The 19,702-nt window shown below is 35.3% G+C and overlaps 2 protein-coding genes across 3 annotated transcripts; one reads left to right on the plus strand and one right to left on the minus strand.

The window, feature by feature from the left end:
- Positions 1-9,472: 9,472 nt before the first annotated feature.
- Positions 9,473-13,270, plus strand: ANNAT8 (annexin 8). 2 transcript variants are annotated; one of them, XM_078586007.1, is made up of 6 exons: positions 9,473-9,657; positions 10,390-10,535; positions 11,036-11,251; positions 11,330-11,542; positions 11,628-11,720; positions 12,718-13,270. In XM_078586007.1, the coding sequence occupies exons 1-6, from the start codon at positions 9,510-9,512 to the stop codon at positions 12,907-12,909; spliced, it is 1,008 nt and encodes a 335-aa protein (XP_078442133.1). In that variant the 5' UTR covers positions 9,473-9,509; the 3' UTR covers positions 12,910-13,270. The 2 variants fall into 2 exon arrangements, with proteins under 2 accessions (XP_078442133.1, XP_078442125.1); XM_078585999.1 differs by lacking the exon at positions 12,718-13,270 and having other exon boundaries at positions 11,628-12,073.
- BIGYIN (Tetratricopeptide repeat (TPR)-like superfamily protein) lies at positions 12,999-18,261 on the minus strand. Its single transcript, XM_078586019.1, has 5 exons — positions 18,078-18,261; positions 17,296-17,428; positions 14,489-14,610; positions 13,314-13,377; positions 12,999-13,226 (listed from the first exon to the last, which is right to left on the minus strand). The coding sequence occupies exons 1-5, from the start codon at positions 18,168-18,170 to the stop codon at positions 13,141-13,143; spliced, it is 498 nt and encodes a 165-aa protein (XP_078442145.1). The 5' UTR covers positions 18,171-18,261; the 3' UTR covers positions 12,999-13,140.
- Positions 18,262-19,702: the final 1,441 nt, after the last annotated feature.

Genomic DNA, 19,702 nt, shown 5'->3' on the forward strand with positions numbered 1-19,702 from the left:
GTGCAGGTTCTCCAAGATGGGCAAAGTAAAAATAAACAGTTTTATCAAACTTTCCATCTGTGATATTTCTGTTTTTAATCATTTTCCAAGTATAAAGTTACTCATGTCCATAAAAAACATATTAATATGGATTTATTAATCTTATTCACGAGTTATATTCTATAATTGTTAAATTAATGATAAAACCTTACCTCAACAATTTCAAGTTATTGTGGTTGATGAATCATAAAGTGGGGTTAATTTAGAAATATATATATATATATATATGTTTCCTTAGAAGTACATAGAAGTAAGGGCCAAATACATATGGAACAAGTATTGGCTAAGCGAAGTTAAAATTTGATATAATATTTAATGACAGCAAGTGAGCCAGAACAAGGTGAAGATTACACTAAGTTCGTCTTCATGTGCCCAATCGACCGAGAGTGTTTTTCTTTACAATTCATGATTTGAACATCACTCTTTGAATGCAAGAACAGACCTAAACAATATTTTTAGTGAGAAGATCACTCTGGTAATCATAAATATGGGGAATAACCTCAGGGTGCATATTTTACAAGTATGGGGAGATCTATTTATAGTTCTGAGAGGATGGAGGATAAAGGAGATAAAGATGAAACTAAAAACAATTTTTCAACCCAGAAGTCTTCTTGGATTGGTAGATATCACTATTTTAAGTTAGATAAATCTGAGAAATAATGAAGGGAAAAGGGACGCCCTTCTATTTAGTGGGTGAATTTAGTTTCTAAAAATCAACAAATATTCACCATGTAGGTAGATAAGTTTGAATCTCTCACAATAATTCAACATTTCTTTATAATGATGGGAATGGTGCGAACCCATGTACCATCAGGTTTGGGACACATTATCTTAGCACCCCACCCTTAAATGATCTCTTTTTCTTAAATCATATTGCGAAATAAATGCGTTAAAAAAATAAAAGAGTCTAGCTCTAAAAAGGGAAATCATTTTGCGAAAGTGCTAACAGCATGGATATCTCAATTTATTAATATAATGATATATAATTTTATTTTAAGATAAATAATTATATACATCTATTTATAAATGTATAATGGAAAACCATATATGTTTAATCTACTCTCTCGAAAGGCATTGAGATTTTCTTTACTGAAATGTCATCTATAATAGTAAATGAATACCAGAAGTTATTTTATTATCAACATATAATATTATTTTTCTTATATCATTGTATAATTTCATTATCCATAAACAGCATACGAAAATGAAAAGTAATACATTAAACTGAAAACATGGAAGATCATGCATGTGACTCAATACCAGATAAACATTCAGGGTTAATGGAAGGGAGTTCACAGGCTTTTCCTGTGGTGTTGTCTATTTTTTAACATAAGCATGGGCATTGTTACGTACTTATTCAAAGCATGGGATTGTTGACAATCCCATGGCTTTCTTTTCGGAAATTTAAAACTGGACATTCTTCTTCTTCATAATTATACGTACATCATATAGAACAATATGAAGAAGCAAAGATAAAATTTTCACTCCATTGGTCATGATTCTTGTCGTATTTTATGCTATTAAGTTTTTTCATCATATTTATATTTAATTATTATTTTATAAGTATTCACGTAAATAATCACACACAACTTCTATTTTAGAAGTCTCAATTTTCTTTAAAAGTAATAAATCTAAGAATCACTAAATTATCTAAATGAAATTGAAAATAAATTATTCACTTAACTCAAAAGTTATGAAAAGCCACGAAAAGCCACTTGCTTAAATGTTATCGTCAATCTTGTATTGAAACAACTGGATTACGTTGAGCCAATTATATTTGATATCCTCTTGATGATTCATCAAACATCTTTTTAATAATTCATTATTTTGAGAAGAATCATCAAGGCTAACCTACTTCGTGTGAAATAATAAATTGGTTACAATTCAAGCATAATGTCTAGAAAAATGAAAATTATGATGTTCAGGATATTCTGAAAATTTTTTTGGGGATTAAACAAAAAAAATTAATTAAGCTAAAAATCATTCAATTTTAAAATTTCTTCCATATAAATATGAACCCATTGTATTATAGGAAGACATTCGAAGGCTAAAGTGAGAAAGCCTACCTCTGAGGTACTCCTTTGAGCATTTTTTATACTTAAAATAATTGAGAATTAGCAATAATATTAATAAAAAATTATTAACTCAATGACACCTGCTCCCTCATAAATGATGTTAGCTGATGACAAGTTTATGTTCGTCGGTGGCAATGGAGATGAGGGGGATACAGTCTGACATGTAACAGAATTGGAGGCACTGTGCATGATGGTGAAAAACTACGACATCAGTGATGGTAGCCTAGGTAAAGGATGAAGACATGAGTTGGAAAAATGATAAATGTCACATTATCCTTAGAGTCATGTGCCTGATAACTTGCACTTTTAGTACTTTCATCTGATCATATTTACATGTTTATTTGCATTAAACCACTTATATTTGAATGTTATCAAGCTTTAAAAGAATAAATATATTTTTAGAATGATGTTCTGAATTTTCTGCATTGTTATGCATTTTGGAGGATTTTTCTGGCAATAGATTGTAAAAGAATATAATTTTCTGAGACAGAATATAATGTTTTGGAAGTTTATGATATTAAATTGGGAAATATATGATTTTTCTAAGTCAAAATATATATTTATTTGTATTAGAAGATTTTTCACGTCTTTTATCTCGTGCCACATTGTGTTGCCATTTCATTCGTCGAACTGCGATGAATTACATCTAGCGATAATAATTGGTGACATCCCAATCATTAACTTAGTTAATGATTAGAGAAGCCATGATTGCATTTATGACTAATGACTCAATTTTTGGATTTTTATGGCACAGGGGTCACATGGACCAATAAAAAAAGGGATGATTTTTTCCCAATAAATGCATGGGGGACCGAGCCAAAAAAGACAAAAACTGACCTTTTCTTCTCTCTCTCTGTTTGAAAGACAAAAATGGCAGGCGGGTGACATGGTGTAATGACATGGTGCCTCGTGTACATGTGGTGCGTGTACATCAGCCGACAATTGGCAAAAAATAAGAAAAATTTGACGTGGAGCACGCTAGCTCGATGCCACGCCAAGTGCGAGAAGAATAAAGTAAACTTTTTAAATAATATAAATAGAATGATTATTTTTTTGTCCTTTTCCGACTACAGCTACAGATGGCGAATCTGAAAGACGTGAGTGTGAAAGTTGAGAAGACACAGACTTTTGAATGACATGAAGGTTCAACGGAAACATAAAAAGAGGAAGCGTCAGAGACGATGATGAGGAGAGAGAAAAAAATAAGGGCTAGGATTGCTCCAACTTCAAACAGAGATATCTGACGATCTACAGCTCCGATTGACCTGAAATTTTCAGCACTGCTTTGTCTCCCCCTGATCTTTCCATTCATACCCTCTGATCTATAAATAGAGTTCTAGATTACTATGAAATTCATCTTGAACTTGCTTTCTACTTGTCTTGGCTGATTGAAAGATAGTGAGTTTTGAGATCCATCAAGTGTGTTCTTGGTGTCCAGGGTGTATAAGACAAAGCATTAGAGAAGGGGGGAGCTTATTATCACTTGCATATTGCTATGATCGTGGCGAAACATGAGGATCTAAGGTAAGCATCTTCGCCTTATGTTGCTCTTTCTCAACATCATTGCTAGCTTACTTAGATTTTATTATAACCTTTTTCTCTATCATTCCATTTCCTTACATCCCCCTTATATTGTCTCTATCTTTTCAAATCACAACATTCCTACATTCAATCACTATCATATCCATCACATTCTCTATCTCACCCACACATCGCTTCACATAATTATACGTTCACTTCCTCTTTCCTTTACTAATTTATGTTGAATTATAACTATTACATCCTTCTACTCAATATCACTAGCTCACATATTCTATTATTGTCTTCATCTCTTCTCATAATCACTATACTAAGAAAATTAAATCCTTAGTAATTGTTCCCAGTGGAGGCGATCCGTACTCATCACTAACTAAATATTCCTAAGTACAGCTAAATATATTTTTATTGAATAATCTCAATACCAACGATGAATTAAAACCCCGAAAATCAATATTATCAGTGCCTAATGGGCCAAATGATGCTTCATCTTCATGAGTATTTTCCTGAATGTGACTCCTTTAATCTACTGCACTTATAATTTAAGAATGGAACCAAATGAGATTTTGAATGAACAAGTCTTGCCTCCACTTCTAAGAAGGAACAATCCGAGGGTGTAGAAGATGGAGATGGCGAGGAAGGAAGAAGGAGATAGATGGAGATGAGAGAGAAAGATGTGGCGGAGATAGAAACTAGGGTTTTCTCATAGGTCATTGATGTGATGTTTCCATAAAACCCTTAAATAGGGCACGTGAGAGAGAGAATGGTAGATGGGCTAATATAGGCCCAATAGGAGAGATAGAGTGATATAGATAGTGAGAGAGAGATACGCTCTCATAGAAGCCCTTATTGGGCTAGATTATGGAAGCCCAATAAGGGCTTCATAAAAGAGGATGTAGGCTTATTTGGCCTACATACTATACTCTAACATAATTTAACAATGGAACCAAATGAGATTTTGAATGAACAAGTCTTGCCTCCACTTCTAAGTAGGAACAATCCGAGGGTGCATTTTTTTAAGGATGGAGGAGTACATTTATATCATGAGAGTGTGGATTAATAAAGGGGATAAAGACAAAGCTAACCTGAAAATATGATCAAAACTCCTAGATTGTCACATATTGTCATTTGAACAATCTAGGCCCTTGTTTTTATTTCTCATTGTCTTGGATAGTTATCAAAGACAGAATCATCAGTATTTCCAAATATTCTCCATCATAATTTTCACTCAAAATGTCCTCCAATAATTCATTGATACATGCCTTGTTTTTGCCAAAATTTCCCAATCATTGACATGATTTTCTGCACTGGAGTGCAGAATCAGAAAATGCCACGTGTAACAATGAAAAGGAAAGAATATAAAGATAATGGCCCATTTAATGTACGTTTTAACTGTTCATTCTTGTTCTGCCATGTGCCCCAGCATCTAAAAAACAAGTCATCTCATTTATTTTTAAAACCATGTTTATTCTATTGGCCCCGAGTTTTGATCAGGTAAAAATTAATACACAAAAATGTGATGTATTCATTTTTTGGCATCAATGATTGGCTCATACCAATTATTTAAATAATTGGATTGTGACACATGGGAGGGTGGATTAGATCAATATAAACCCCTAAAGATATTTAAATAATTAAATGACTAATAAACTTATTTTCTTTAGGATTGTAACACAAGACAATTCTGTATAAATATCATAAAATTGATATAAAATATATTATTATTCTACAGATCTAATAAATTCCAACATTATTTCAATAAAATAAAAATATTTATGATGACTTGTAAAATTATATTCTTCATGAATTAGGGTGGAAAAATTAAGTTAAAATACCATAAAATAAAAAATGAAAATTCATAAAAAAACTCGTTCACTTATTCAAACATTTCATGGAAACTTTCTTTAAAGATTTAACTGTTACTAGTACTCAGGTCTTTAATCTGATTAGTTCTAGTTACTGGTATTTCAATTCAGATAACACCTCACATGTTTGGGTGATCCTTGATCAAATTCTCATGTTAGATCATCATGTCAGATCTTAAAATTTAACTTCTAAATTTATGTAAAATGATAGAAATACTATAATCACTTTTGATCTTGGTGGCCGTATTTTTTCCTTGTGGTATTAATGTTGACACATGGAGGCTGTTCATTTGATGGATATGTACCTGTGTGATATGCAAAGGTATCAATCAGATAAAAAAAGTTTGATCATATTGACAATCATTGATTGATTTATCGTAAGGGTTGGATCAGCGCATTGGTTAAATCAAGATTGAGCCCATCCAATTGATCACTAATCTACCATGTCAACTTTTTTGGCTGACGGATTATAACTCAAAGACCAAAGGGGATCTAGTCAGTTTATGATTGTACTATCAAACAATGTTTTTTTAGGATGACTTGAAACAGTGTCAACTATTCAAATCATAATCAGACATCCTAACAGGGACAGATACACTAGGAAATCTATAGAAAATTTCATTTCCTTATTTCCACCACATCGGACAATGATTTAATTGCCCTGTTTCTACAAAGTTTGTCTTCTCTCGTACCCAAAGGGGGGTATCCCATTTCACCACACGAGAACCTTTGTATACTGGTTCCTATATTTGATCTAGGACTGTTTAAATCACAATATTAAGGACCAATATGAAATCGTAAAAACAAAACCATATACCTATAAGATATCCTATGTTCTGAGATCTAAGGAATACTGATACCACTGAAACATGCATATACCGGGTTGATACTTGGGTACAATATCATCCATGAATTCATGCTGGTCAACTGGTTGAATAATTTCCCAAAAGAGAATCGACAAACCGTCCTTTCTGTCGCCACATAAATGGTTACATGATGAACCATTTTCATCTAATCTGCATGAGCTTATGCGGTTACCCTATCAAAATAATTTAATGTGTTTTTTAAATTATAAATGAGGAGTCATCTTATTATCCTATCATTATAATAGGCTTATTATTGACAAAATCCATGGAGTTCATTATTAGGCTCACATGTTGAAAAATGAATAGGGCTTGTATTAATGAATTCTGAACAAGAAGTAAAATCTGTATTCGCCTTTTAACCACATAGTTCTATTTACTGTGTTTTATTCAGCCAACAAATATTACAATTTGGAGCCATTCTAATGGTATAGTCTCTACCTTTGGGCTAATAGTTGGTTCAGGTATTAGATCTTCCTTTTTGCTATTGTGTTACATGACATATAATATTTTATTATATTTTCTTGATGAGCTATGGTGGTCCACTTATACACTATCATAAAATTTCCACCACTATATGCATCTACAAGGACTTATCTGATTCTCCTAATTTTTTATTAAAAATATGATTCATGATTTGGTAACATGGATTTTAATCTTTCATATTATTTTTGTGAAAATAAAATACCTCACTCATTTTATTCAAAAATAAAATATTTTATGGATGCTAGCATACATAAATCCAGGTTCTCTAGCATTCATAAATACTTGCAATTTCACAGTAAACTGTTTAAACAAGAAAGGCATAGACTAAAAGTAATAATCAATAATAAAGCAAATGATAGAATTAAAAATATAATAAAAATATAGGGAGTGAAAAAAAATTTACATTGAAAGAAGAATATGATAAAAATGTAGTAGTTAGTTTTATATTTTATAGGAAAGGGAAAACAGGTGTTAAAAATTTACAAATATAAATATGAAGTATTAATAGTATTAATTTATGATTGAAAGTTCATAGGACGAAAATGAAGAGAATAAACAATTAGTCCATATAAACTAAAAATAGAATAAACCGTGAAATCAATTTTAAAAATAAGAAGAGCAATGCGGGATAATGAATGAGTGGACAGCTAACTGTCCCATATTATTTATCAATATATATATATATATATACCCCAGTTCATAGATATAAGGATAGATAGTCATATGTTTGATTAGTTGTCAGATGCTAGATTAAACGTATTGGACATCTGATTTCTTGATTTCAAAGATGAATTGACATTTTTGAGTGAAACTCATACTTTATCTTATATTATTTTAAATTTTATTTAAGTATTTTTCATACTTGAATAAAATATATTTACGAAGATTCACAACCAAAAAAAAATTATTCAATTATTAAACATGAATATTTTTCATCTCTTACATCTTATCTCCAAAAACAAACTTCTCCCTTAGAATTTATTATTTTTGTGCACCTAGTCAAATATGTGAATTATCCAAGCATATCATTACTCTCATGAAGTGGGAACCTCTATGGCTAGGTTTAGATGAAGAAATTTGAAGGATGCGGTGAATCTCATCAGCCAATGGCACATTTGATAGCTTATTTTCTTGAATATATTACATCTGATTTTGAAAATACATTGAAGCAATTTATGTAAATAAAGAAGATATATTTCAGTTTTCAAGGTTTTGTAAGGTTTGTAAATTCAGAGCTCATGGATTTATTTTTTCTCTTAAAGGAAGTCTAAAAAAATAAAGTAAATTAAAAAAAATAAAGTAAAATTAAAAATTCATAAAAATGGATAATGACATAATTCAGCACAAATATGAGAAATCAGAAAATGACAAAGCAGGGAGATAAATTGTGTGATCCTTTTATTTCTAAAATAATATCAAGAAACTAACAAATACTTGACAAATTTCATGTTTCATATGGGAATGCATTGCCAAAATTATATGGGAATGATTTCCCCAGCCAATAACATCTCGTTCAGTTCATAATTCAATCCCTAATAAAAAAATTATATTTCATGTTTCAGTAATTGTCATTGCGTGAGAAACTGCAGATAAATAAAGGGCAAGGATTTTAGGTTGGGCTGCCATGAAAAGTATGATACTATCAATATTTAATTACATTGCTAAATCATCCAGGTTTTATTTATTTATTTTACTCTGTAACATATTTTGAGACATTATTTCTCCTAACTTCATTTGCTGTTATCACGAAATGTAGAAAGACATGGAGAAAATATTTTAAGTCTGGAACAACGGTGAAGTAGCTCAGGGGATGACAAGTTTAGAAGTTTGTGTTATCATCTATGCTTGATTGGACCTATATATCATTGTGTGCATGTTGTGTGCATGCTTCTATGTGGATGTGATTAAACGAGGAAGCAAATTTTAGCCAGTATTAAACTCTGTATTTATCAATTTTGATGGAATATATCTATGTACACCATGTTTTTACATGCATCCATAATGTTTGGCCTTCATCATTATATTTTATCTATACTAAACATATAAACATTAATAAGTCCCCCATATAGATTCAAGGCAAAGCAGATCGATTCTGGTTTTTGTACTTATAGTGCTCCTTATTTACTTGTTACATGTACATGGTACATACATCTAATTTGACGTTATCATGGAGTACAACCACATAATAAATATTTATGTATAGGACCAATATAATTACTTGTAACTTTTTTAATTTATTACCAATTTATATCTATGTAATCACATTGTATCCCACGCATCAACTGTTATTAACTTTCAAAATATATTGATTTATTTATAAATATCTATACAACCCATGGTACTCAACCCTGGATCATCATCACATTCACATATAGTTTCTGCATACCAATTCCAGTATTTATCTAAATAGTGCATTCTGTAATTATTATTATTATTAGCCGCCTATTATTTTCCTACATTTTACTCTCTTATTATTATTATAAAATTAATAACACGCGAGGGAGGAGAGAGAGAGAGAGTAACGCAACGGTTTCGGAGGTTTGAACATCAATTTTATCACCATGGCCGTTTCGCAGGACATTTACGTAATTTCGAGTTTTAGCGGGCGTTTCCATTCTTTTTCTCGGCCTATAAATACAGCACAGATGTTAAGAGCATGCACAAAGAGAAATAGAGACAGCGAAATCAGAGAGAATTACAAGTTCGAATTTGAAGAGATGGCGACGAACGCTGCTGTTCAGACCGTGCCAACTCCTGAAGAAGACGCTGAAATCCTCAGGAAAGCCTGCCAAGGTAATCTCTCCGTCTCTCTTCTTGATTTCTCGATCGCTCAGCGTTTGAATCTTTTCCTCTAATTCTTGGATTCAGTACACTGTTGTTAATGAGTAGACGAAACCTCATTTTTTTTACCTGCCTCATTGTAAATATCCTTTTTAGATTCACTGTCAATAACGCCTTCACCGTCCAGAATTAGAGCAGGATTAGCCGGAAATCTAAGCTAATCGGAAGCTTGGTCTAAGTTTCCTAGGAATTTCTTGTACGATTACATTGGTGATAATCCGGCGAGGGATTAGAGCAGATAGGGGATGGAGCTGAAAGTTATTCCGATCGTAAATAACATTGTCTCGATTCGTAATCAGCAACGGTTGGTCCATCCAAAGTTAGTCCTGGATCGGCCAAAGATCTAAGTTAATCAGAAGCTTGGTCTAAATTTCCTAGGAGCTGCTTGTATGATGACATTGTTGATAATCCTGCAATGGATTACAGCAGATCGGGGATGAATCTGACACTTATTCCGATTGTAAATAACCTTGTATTGATTCATAATCAGTAACGTCTAAGTTCTTGATTAGCCAAAAATCTAAGTTGATAATTAGAGTTGATGATTACGCTGGTAAAAATACGGCGATGGATTGGACTTGATCGGAGATGAATATTCCGACGCCTAATGAATTGATTGTAGCTTTATTTCACAATGCTTGATGCTTGATGAACTGACTGTTGTTCTATTTTCCGATTAAACAGGATGGGGAACGGATGAGAAGGCGGTGATCGACGTGCTAGCTAACAGATCCGCCTTCCACCGTACTCAGATCCGGCTAGCCTACGAGAATCTCTACAACGAGGACCTCGTCAAACGCCTTGAATCCGAGCTTTCCGGAGATTTCGAGGTAATCCACCCACTAATTTAATAAACTCATTATCCGGTAAATTCGAGCTAACCTGGATATCAATTAACAAACTCAAACCTACTAAATTCGTCGCTGATAAATCCATTTATTCATATCTACTGAATTCGAGGTTATCTAGGTATGGATTCTGGAAATTCATACCTAGTAAATTCAAGGTAATCTAGCCATGAATTAATACATTCACATCTATAAACATTTATGAATTAGTAGATTCATACCAATGAAAGTCCAGCTAATCTAGACATGAATTAATACATTCATATCTACTGAATTCGAGGTAATCTAGGTATGGATTCTGGAAATTCATACCTAGTAAATTCCAGGTATTGTAGCCATGAATTAATACATTCACATCTACAAAATTTTAGGTAATCTAGCGATGAATTCAGTAGAATGACACCAATTAAAGTCGAGATAATCTAGAGATGAGCTTCGTAAATTCAGATCCAGTCAACCGATTTTCAAAATTTTGCATCCAGAGAGCGATATACCGCTGGATTTTCGAGCCAGTGGAGAGAGACGCCATCATCGCCTACACCGCAGCAAAATCAAAGATCGATTACCGCGTTATCATCGAGACGGCCTGCATCAACTCTCCAGCCGAGCTTCTAGCGATTAAGCACGCGTACCAGACGCGCTACAAGCGCTCTCTTGAAGAAGACGTCGCCAACTACTTCTCCGGCGATCTCCGCCAGGCATTTCTCTCTCACTAACATCAACTATAATAACCTCATAAGAAGATAAATCTCTCGTTGAAATCATGTGTTGTGCAGTTTCTGCTGCCTCTGGTGGCCACGCACAAGTACAATGGAGAGGAGGTCGATGCGAGCTTGGCTATGGCGGAGGCGGGAATTCTTGACTCCGCGGTTAAGCTGACTCCGTGCAATGTCGAGGAGATGGCGAGGATTCTCTCTACTCGGAGTAGGTCACAGCTGAAGGCCACCTTCAATCGCTTCAAGGACGAGTTCGGTATCTCCATAAACAAGGTCAGAGATTCATCATCATCATCATATTCATCATCTTCAATCATCATTATCATGATGTTTATTTTAAACGTAATTTCAATGACAGGCGCTGTTGAACTCCAACCTCCCTGAGGATATAATGTCGGCCTTCCGCATCGCGATACGGTGCATCATCCATCCCCACAAATACTTTGAAAAGGTTTGTGATCCTCTCGCTCTCCTCTCTCTCTCCTCTCTCTCTGTCTCTCTGTCTCTCTCTGTGCGTGTCTCTCTCTGTCTCTCTCTATGCCTCTCTCTCTCTCTCTCTCCTCTCTCTCTCTCTCTCTCTCTCTCTCTCTCTCTCTCTCTCTCTCTCTCTCTCTCTCTCTCTCTCTCTCTCTCTCTCTCTCTCTCTCTCTCTCTCTCTCTCTCTCTCTTATCTGTCTTGCTCCGTCCCTATCTCTGTTCCCCTTTCTCTCTTTCTCTCTGCTCTGTTCTTTTTCCTTGACTAAATCTCTCTATTTTTCTCTGCCGTTTCTTCTCTCCATTCCTCTGTTCTCTTCCTTTCTGTCTTCCGGCTCTCTCATTATGACTCTCTCTACAAATATATATGACTCTCTCTTATCTATCTATCTATCTATACCTCTCTCTTTATCTATCTATGACTCTCTCTCTCTGCATATATTTCTGTCATTCTCTTTATCTATCTATGACTATCTCTCTCTCTACATATATTTCTATCACTCTCTCTATCTATGACTCTCTCTCTGTGCATATATTACTATCATTCTCTCTCTACTTATCTATGACTTTCTCTGTCAATGAGTCTCTCCATATATCTATGACTATCTCTATGTAAAGCTGAACTGTATGACTCACTCTCTGTATTCATGGTCCTATGACTCTCCCTTTCTCTGTGTATATATGAACTCTATGACTCTCTCTCTCTCTATGTACATATGACCCTATGACTCTCTCTCTCTATGTATATATGACTTTATGACTCCCTTTAACTCTCTCTCTCTCTCTATCTATGACTCTATGACTCTTTCTCTCACACTGTGCATATTTGACTCTATATATATATATCTATGACTCTTTTACTGTCTCTCTGACTCTCTCTGTCTCTCTCATGTATCTATTACTCTGTAACTACCTATCTATGGCTCTCTCTCTATGTATCTATGATTCTCTCTATCATGATCCATGATTTCCAGCTGCTGCGCCACGCCCTGAGCTGCGGCGATGGAGACGCCATGACAAGGATCATCACCACCCGCAAAGAGAAGGATCTCGACATCGTCATGGACCTCTTCCTTCACCGCACCGGCTCCCCTCTTCAAGTCTCCCTCTCCCGCGCCACCTCCGGCCACTACCGAAGCTTCCTCCTCGCTCTTCTCCACCACTGAAAAACAGAGAGAGCGGAGAAAGCCGGCAAGAGATAGAGATAAAGATAGAGATAGAGATATACATCTCTCATGCGCCATTCCAAGAAAGATGAATGAAATAAGGCCAGCACCCGTTATTTATATCCCAGTTAGTCTTCTCAACCCCACTCTCTTTTTCACATATTTTAGAGAGAGATGTATATAGAGATCTGGATCCTAGAGAGAGAAAGGGAGAGGAATTATTGGTTTCTCTCACTTCTTGCGGGCGAGCGCGGCGGCGACTCCGCCGACCACGAGCCCGACGGCTGTGGCCGCAATGCCGATCCCAATCATCCCGTCTGGACACAAGTTTAGAGAGAGATTGAGAGCTCTGTTTTTCTTCTCTTTTTGAACTTGTTTTAGAGAGAGAAAGACAGGATCATCACCTTTTGCAATCTTGTCCTCCACCGCCTTCTTCAGCGTCTGTGCCTGCCTCCACTCCGGCTGGATCTGGGAACATCAAAATAGTGGTGTTAGAGAGAGAAAAAGTTAGAGAGAGGTTGTACTGACCATGAGAGATGAAGGTCCACATGCCTAAGATTTTGCGCCGGTTAGAGCGAGAAACTAAAGAGAGTTATTAGTCACCCTACCATTTTCTTCAGGCTCCAGAATAGTGAGAGAAATTAGAGAGAGAAAGTAGAGAGAGGTTGCGCAGGCGAAGATTATTATCCTACTTTTCATGATCATGATTGGGGTGGGGGGGGAGAGAGATATCAATACAAGACAAGTAGACATGGATTTAATCAGAATAAAACCTTCCTAGATTCATTGACGGATGCCTAAAGAAGGCTATTATATTATCCAGGCTCTTCATGATAATGATGCAGGGAAGAGAGAGAGATAAATACTGGACAAGTAGACATGGATTTGATCAGAATAAACCTTCCTAGATTCATTGACGGATGCCCAAAGAAGGCTGTTATCCAGGCTCTTCATGATAATGATGCAGGAAAGAGAGAGAGATAAATACTGGAGAGGACGAGATAGGCTAGCTGAGTTTATAACCTTCCTAGATTCATTTGACAGATTTCTGGCAAAGGTTATTACTCCGGTTCTTCTTGATCATGATAACGAGATAGAGAGAGAGATGAATACTGGATATGCGGTGATAGATAAGATCGTTAGGAAACCTTCCTAGATTCGTTTGTCGAATGTCTTGCAAAGGAAATTGTCCCAGGATATTCGTGATAATGATGATGGAAGAGAGAGAGAGATTGAAACTGGATAGGAGGAAAATGACTAGATCAGGGTAAAACATTCCTAGATTCATTTGATAGATGTCTGGAGAGATATTATTGTCCAAGTTTTTCAAGATCGTGATGTGAGTAGAGAGAGAGAGAGATAAATACTGCACAAACGGATACAAAAAATAACCTGAAAGTATCGTCAAGATAAGACTAGACTGTACCGACTACTTCAGACAGAAAAAGCATTAAAAAGGCAACTATTATGTTAGTTGTAGAGATTAATATTATTACGAAACATAGTATTACCACAAACAGTAAAAAATCAAAATCAAAATAATTGGTGAAAATCAGATTTCTCAAGTGTTTCACTTAACCTCCAGACACTGTTCAACAAGTTGCCTGCTTCTTGAGTAGTCTCCATTTCTGTAATAGCCCACAGCAAGAAGATAAAGCCCTTCTCTCTTCTGTAACATACTGCTGGAATTACTCAAAGAAGCTGCAAAAAGATAACATAAAAAATGTTCAACCGATCAGGATTTTAAAGGCACGTGTATGCAACAAAGCTTGAAAAGGAAAATAATTAGGAGAGCAGTTAAATGGCGATTAAATTAATCTTTTTCACATAATAGTTGAGGAAAGTTAATCCAAAGATCCTTCTCCAGTTCAATCCCTCCCTGAAGAAAGATTTTTCATTTGGCATTTGATATTGTACGAGTACTCTTATAAATTTTCTTAAAGATTTTGAAAATCCCTATCTTCTTATTTCCCTTCACATTTTTATCCAACAGATGGTAAATGGTTTCATGGAAACCCAGTACTGAATACATCTTAAGCACGATAGTTTGAGGTTTTTGACCATTTTTTTACTCTTGTTGAGATAAAGATCAAACTTGGTCGCACTACTTGCAGTTTTCATTCAAATAATGCAAGGACGTATTTCAGCTCATCTGTTAAAGATTTTTTTTGTTCGAAACATCTATTACATAAGATATTACACAACGCTGTATCCTACAGAATCAAGATCAGGTGAAGGAAAGATGATCACTAAGGAATGGAATCGCCGAGGGATGAGGAGGGAGAAATCAATTGTTCACAAGGCAAGGATCAGTCGTGGGAAGATCTGGCTGAAGATCCGACGACACAATCACAGAATGGTAGGGAACTGAAGAGTGTATATATATATTGATACGAACCTTGTGCTAGGTTTGGATCTGAAGGGGAAGAGGACGAGGCGAGGCTGGAGATTCCAGGGGTAGAGAGGTGAAACGTGAAGGGTAGGAGAGGAGGCCGAGCAGGGGAGATAGGGATCGGCCGGGACGAGCAGCCTGAAGATGCGGTGATGCAGAGACGATCACGAGGACGGGGATCATGGTGGGAGACAGAGCGTGGATATAGAAGAGACGAGAGAGAAAGGAAACCAACTATTACTTAAGCTCAAACATTCAGTCTGCCCTCCTCAAAGGAGGGCTGTGCTATTTAAAGGCAACACAGAGAGAAAGGAAGCGTAGCAGCATGACGATAATGCCCCCGACGCATCCAGGGAAACCTATCATAACATATATATGTATATATATATATATACACTCCTCCTCTAGAACTTGTTTGCAAGGAGAATGATATGATTCAGGCGAACAGGGATGACCCTACACACATGCCAAATTCTATCATCTTTTCTAGTAAGGAATTTCCCAATAACGAGGCATGTGTCAACCCGGCCATAAATAAAGAAGAAGGCGGGAACCCCAAAATCAAGTTTCAGTTACGGAATTTCCCAATCAGGCAGTCGAGCACGACTGAATGGCTAGACGCAGGAGTGCACCTGTGACCAGAGGTTAGCAGCTCACCCAAGCTTTTCACTTTCTTCTATCATCTTCTACATTTGACATTCTCCTTCAGTCATCTTCATCCAACAATCGCAAACAGTTCATTCATCCATTCGTATTGAATATTTCTCTTTTAAAGGCCACATATCGCGTAATGATAACTCGGTCATTTGGTAGGAAACTATTTTTGTATGGTTTTGATAAGGTAGAACATACCAGAGACACAGCCTAGAACATGTCCTCTGGGTTCAGTGATGATTCCTGTTTCAATGTCATAATCGCCTCTTTCATTTTGAAATCTCAGTCCACTGGGATTGATAACAAAAGACTTCATCATTGGGGCGCATTCTAGTTCCCTCTTTTCTAGTAATTTTTCAAGTAATCATTTTGTTCCATTCTCCAGCGCCCAACGTGCTGCTAGAGCACTCTATCTGGCTTGTCCCTTAGCCTGGGAGTTCACCCTTGTATCCACTCAAGGAAACTCTGAAGTAGGGATGTCGATGGGTATATACTGCGCAGGCAAACCTGATGGCGCTATTGACCAATTTAAGGGCAAAATTCCATCCGTCCAAATTATTCTACCCCTTGCTGACTGTTTGTCTCATTTGACCTCTTCATTAATACGAGATCAATAATGCATTTTTATATGTGGCGTTGCACAAAGACGCAAATATGAAGTACCTATCGGGGTGTGTATCTCGTGCTCAGACTGACTGATATGAACCTCCCCAAGCGTTAATTGATTAGGCAAAGGAAAAAGCCCTGGTGCAAAGCACATATGGCCTCAAAAATGACTTTAGGAAGGAAAGATATACGAAAAATTACCTAATAGGAGCTGCCATCCACGACATTCAAGAATTCAATTACCTAAAGCGCCCGGAGTTGTTAGCCGACACAGAGATTCCCCAGACTAAAGATGGCTCAGACAGAATTTCACCTTCCCCTGTCTTCTCATCTCTCATTCCGCGACCTCTACTACTATCTTTCTTCCTTTCTTCCTCGTGTTGAACATTGGACGTGATCATTACAATGTGGTTATTCCGCAAGATCAAGGCTTTTTCGGATGGATCTGGTTCGTGACCTTATCACTGACATCACCAGCTATAATTTCCTCACTCCTGGTTTAGTTGTTTTAGTAGGCTTCTCATTGAGTTTGTTCTTCAAAACTTGTCCGTAAGAACATTACTCTTCCACAAACCTAAACACATCATATTCTAAACTCTGTACAACGTCTAAAAGATAGAATAAACCATATTTTTTAGGAATAAACAAATAAATCATAATTTAATAACCATGGCATAATTTTTTAGACTTAAAGTTTGGAATAGAGAGGACAGTGCATGATGATAAAAATACACCTTCAAGCATGCCGATTCCCCTTTGCACATCCTCAGGTTGTCTAGAGTGTACAAGAGCCCAAGATAACCTCATCAAGCTTTCACTCATATTTTCGCTGGATCTATCGTTTTCCGCAAGTTCTCTTTCGCAACCCTAACAATAATAATGAATTTTGTCTTGGTTACAGAGATGGTTGCAAAGAAGGTAATCAAAAAGGAGAAGAGAAACACAAAAAAATGAATAAATAGTAGCTATCCTAAATAAATTCTGCGATCAACATTCATCATAGAGCTGTGAATTCAAAGAGAAAAGAAAATGGTTCGTAATTCAGATTAATGCAGAGAGGATGTCAAAATTTTCAGCAACAGCATTTACGAGGATTGACAAAACTCTATGGCCACAGACAATTAAAATATACACCAAAATGATTGAAAAAATACCCCAAATTTTGATCCGTAAGATCAATAAACTCACATTATGATGATAAAAATCTAATGAAACTACATCGAGGGGGGGCTGATCGGAGATTGGATTCTTCCCGAAGAGCATAGACAAAAAGAATGACTACACTAATGAACCAATTAAAGTCAAAGTAAGTTCCCCTTAAATCATTCGACAGAGCGAAATAGGAGAGAAATTAATTCGGAACGTCGCAAACTAGAGTAATTTCTCTTCCCCATGAAAAAAAAGAGTAATTTCTCTTATGATGTCTTCATTAACCCAAAATTTCCAAAGATAAACTTCAGTATCAGGACAAGATTATGATTTTCGCGTTGAGAAGAACGAAAAATCGCGAGCTTACAGCGATGATATCTCGATCGCACCACGGTATGACATCCCCGCCCTTGAAGAAATTCCCAACTGATTCGAAGAACTTTTCAATCTTGGTATCCATGATCGATTGAAGCGCAACGAGGAGAAAATCCTCCTGGTCTTTAACAGGAATCCCGCGTTGGAGAAGATGAGAATTTATTTCTTCGTGATGAAGCTTCATTTCATATGAATAAATAAATATAAATATATAGAGGGAGAGAGAGAGAGAGAGATAGCTAAATATTATATATTTTCAGAGAAAATTAATAGGTAAAATAGGATAAATTTAGGCATAATCACAAGATAATTACAAATGTGAAATCAATCAACAAAATACTTCCAAAGAAAGATGGAGTTCAAATCAATCAGCAAAATACTTCGCAATTTCATTGTCACTTTGTATGGAATGAAAAGCTAAAATATATAGTCTACATAAACATGTTCATGGACCAGGGTTGACAAGAAGTTTTCAGATGTACTTGGAAGATTGTTTGGGCATATCACCATTTGGTTTTATGTCTTCAACTATTGAATCCATCGTTTAATTATCTATGTTGATTCCCTATCAGTAACTTTAGGATTATTGTTGTAAAATCATCCATATTCCCAATTATAGTAGTATTTCAACCTTGAAATGTTTTCATACTTATTTTATAAGTATCAGCACTCTAATGATTTTTAGGCAGAGTTGTATTCTAGTTAGGAAAAATAATTAGGAGTATATGGAGAAGGAAACGTCATGACCTAATTGTAAAAGTATTTTCAAATACCACAGAATAATGTTTTATGACAAATGGACACACATCGCAACCCTAAAGATCCATGCCAAGAAATAAGAGTGATATAGATATTTCAAATAAACCAGCTAGCATTAAATTTTGGGTATACTACAGACAATATTGTGAGAATCTCCGCAAATAAATAAAACATATTTTTTTATTGATGGGTGTTCAATCTATGAAACACAAATGGTGTAGTATCTGATTTTTATTATCTCAATCAACTACGTTACATGAGAACTTTTATAAGGTGTTAATCGATATACAAATTATATTGTCTTAATTTTAGCCAAGTATCCTCGTCAATTTCTTCTCAAAAATTTTTTATGATTATCAACATTTTCTATTTATAAATAAGCATCTTATGATCCCAGAAATTTCCTTCTCCTTTTTGTTAGTAAATTATTGGAGTAACTGTTAATTGTATATGTATCAATTTATTTGTACACAGATGGTGTACTCATTTTGATTAGATTTCCTTTGATCTTAAAACAACATAAGTATAAATATTTTTTACTTATGTAATCAATAATAAATACCACTCTAATTAAAAGGAGAGTTTGGCACATCACTTGTGGTAGGTTTTCAATAAATGATTCATCGGGTAATAAGGAGGTACTATCTTCTTGTTATATTACTAAATTATATCCCTATTCAAATATCATAAAACCCTTTACTGTTCTGAAATGACACAAAAACCAACCAATTTTGTCCAATATGACATGGATAATAGATCATCATCATATAATACAAGCACACAGTTCAAGTAGTTTAGGTAACTATTTTTCTTGGTTCTCTTATTCATGCATTTATATATGAAATATCAAATTCCTGA

Source organism: Wolffia australiana, chromosome 1 (assembly GCF_029677425.1).
Source record: "Wolffia australiana isolate 7733 chromosome 1, ASM2967742v1".
Lineage (NCBI taxonomy): Eukaryota > Viridiplantae > Streptophyta > Magnoliopsida > Alismatales > Araceae > Wolffia > Wolffia australiana.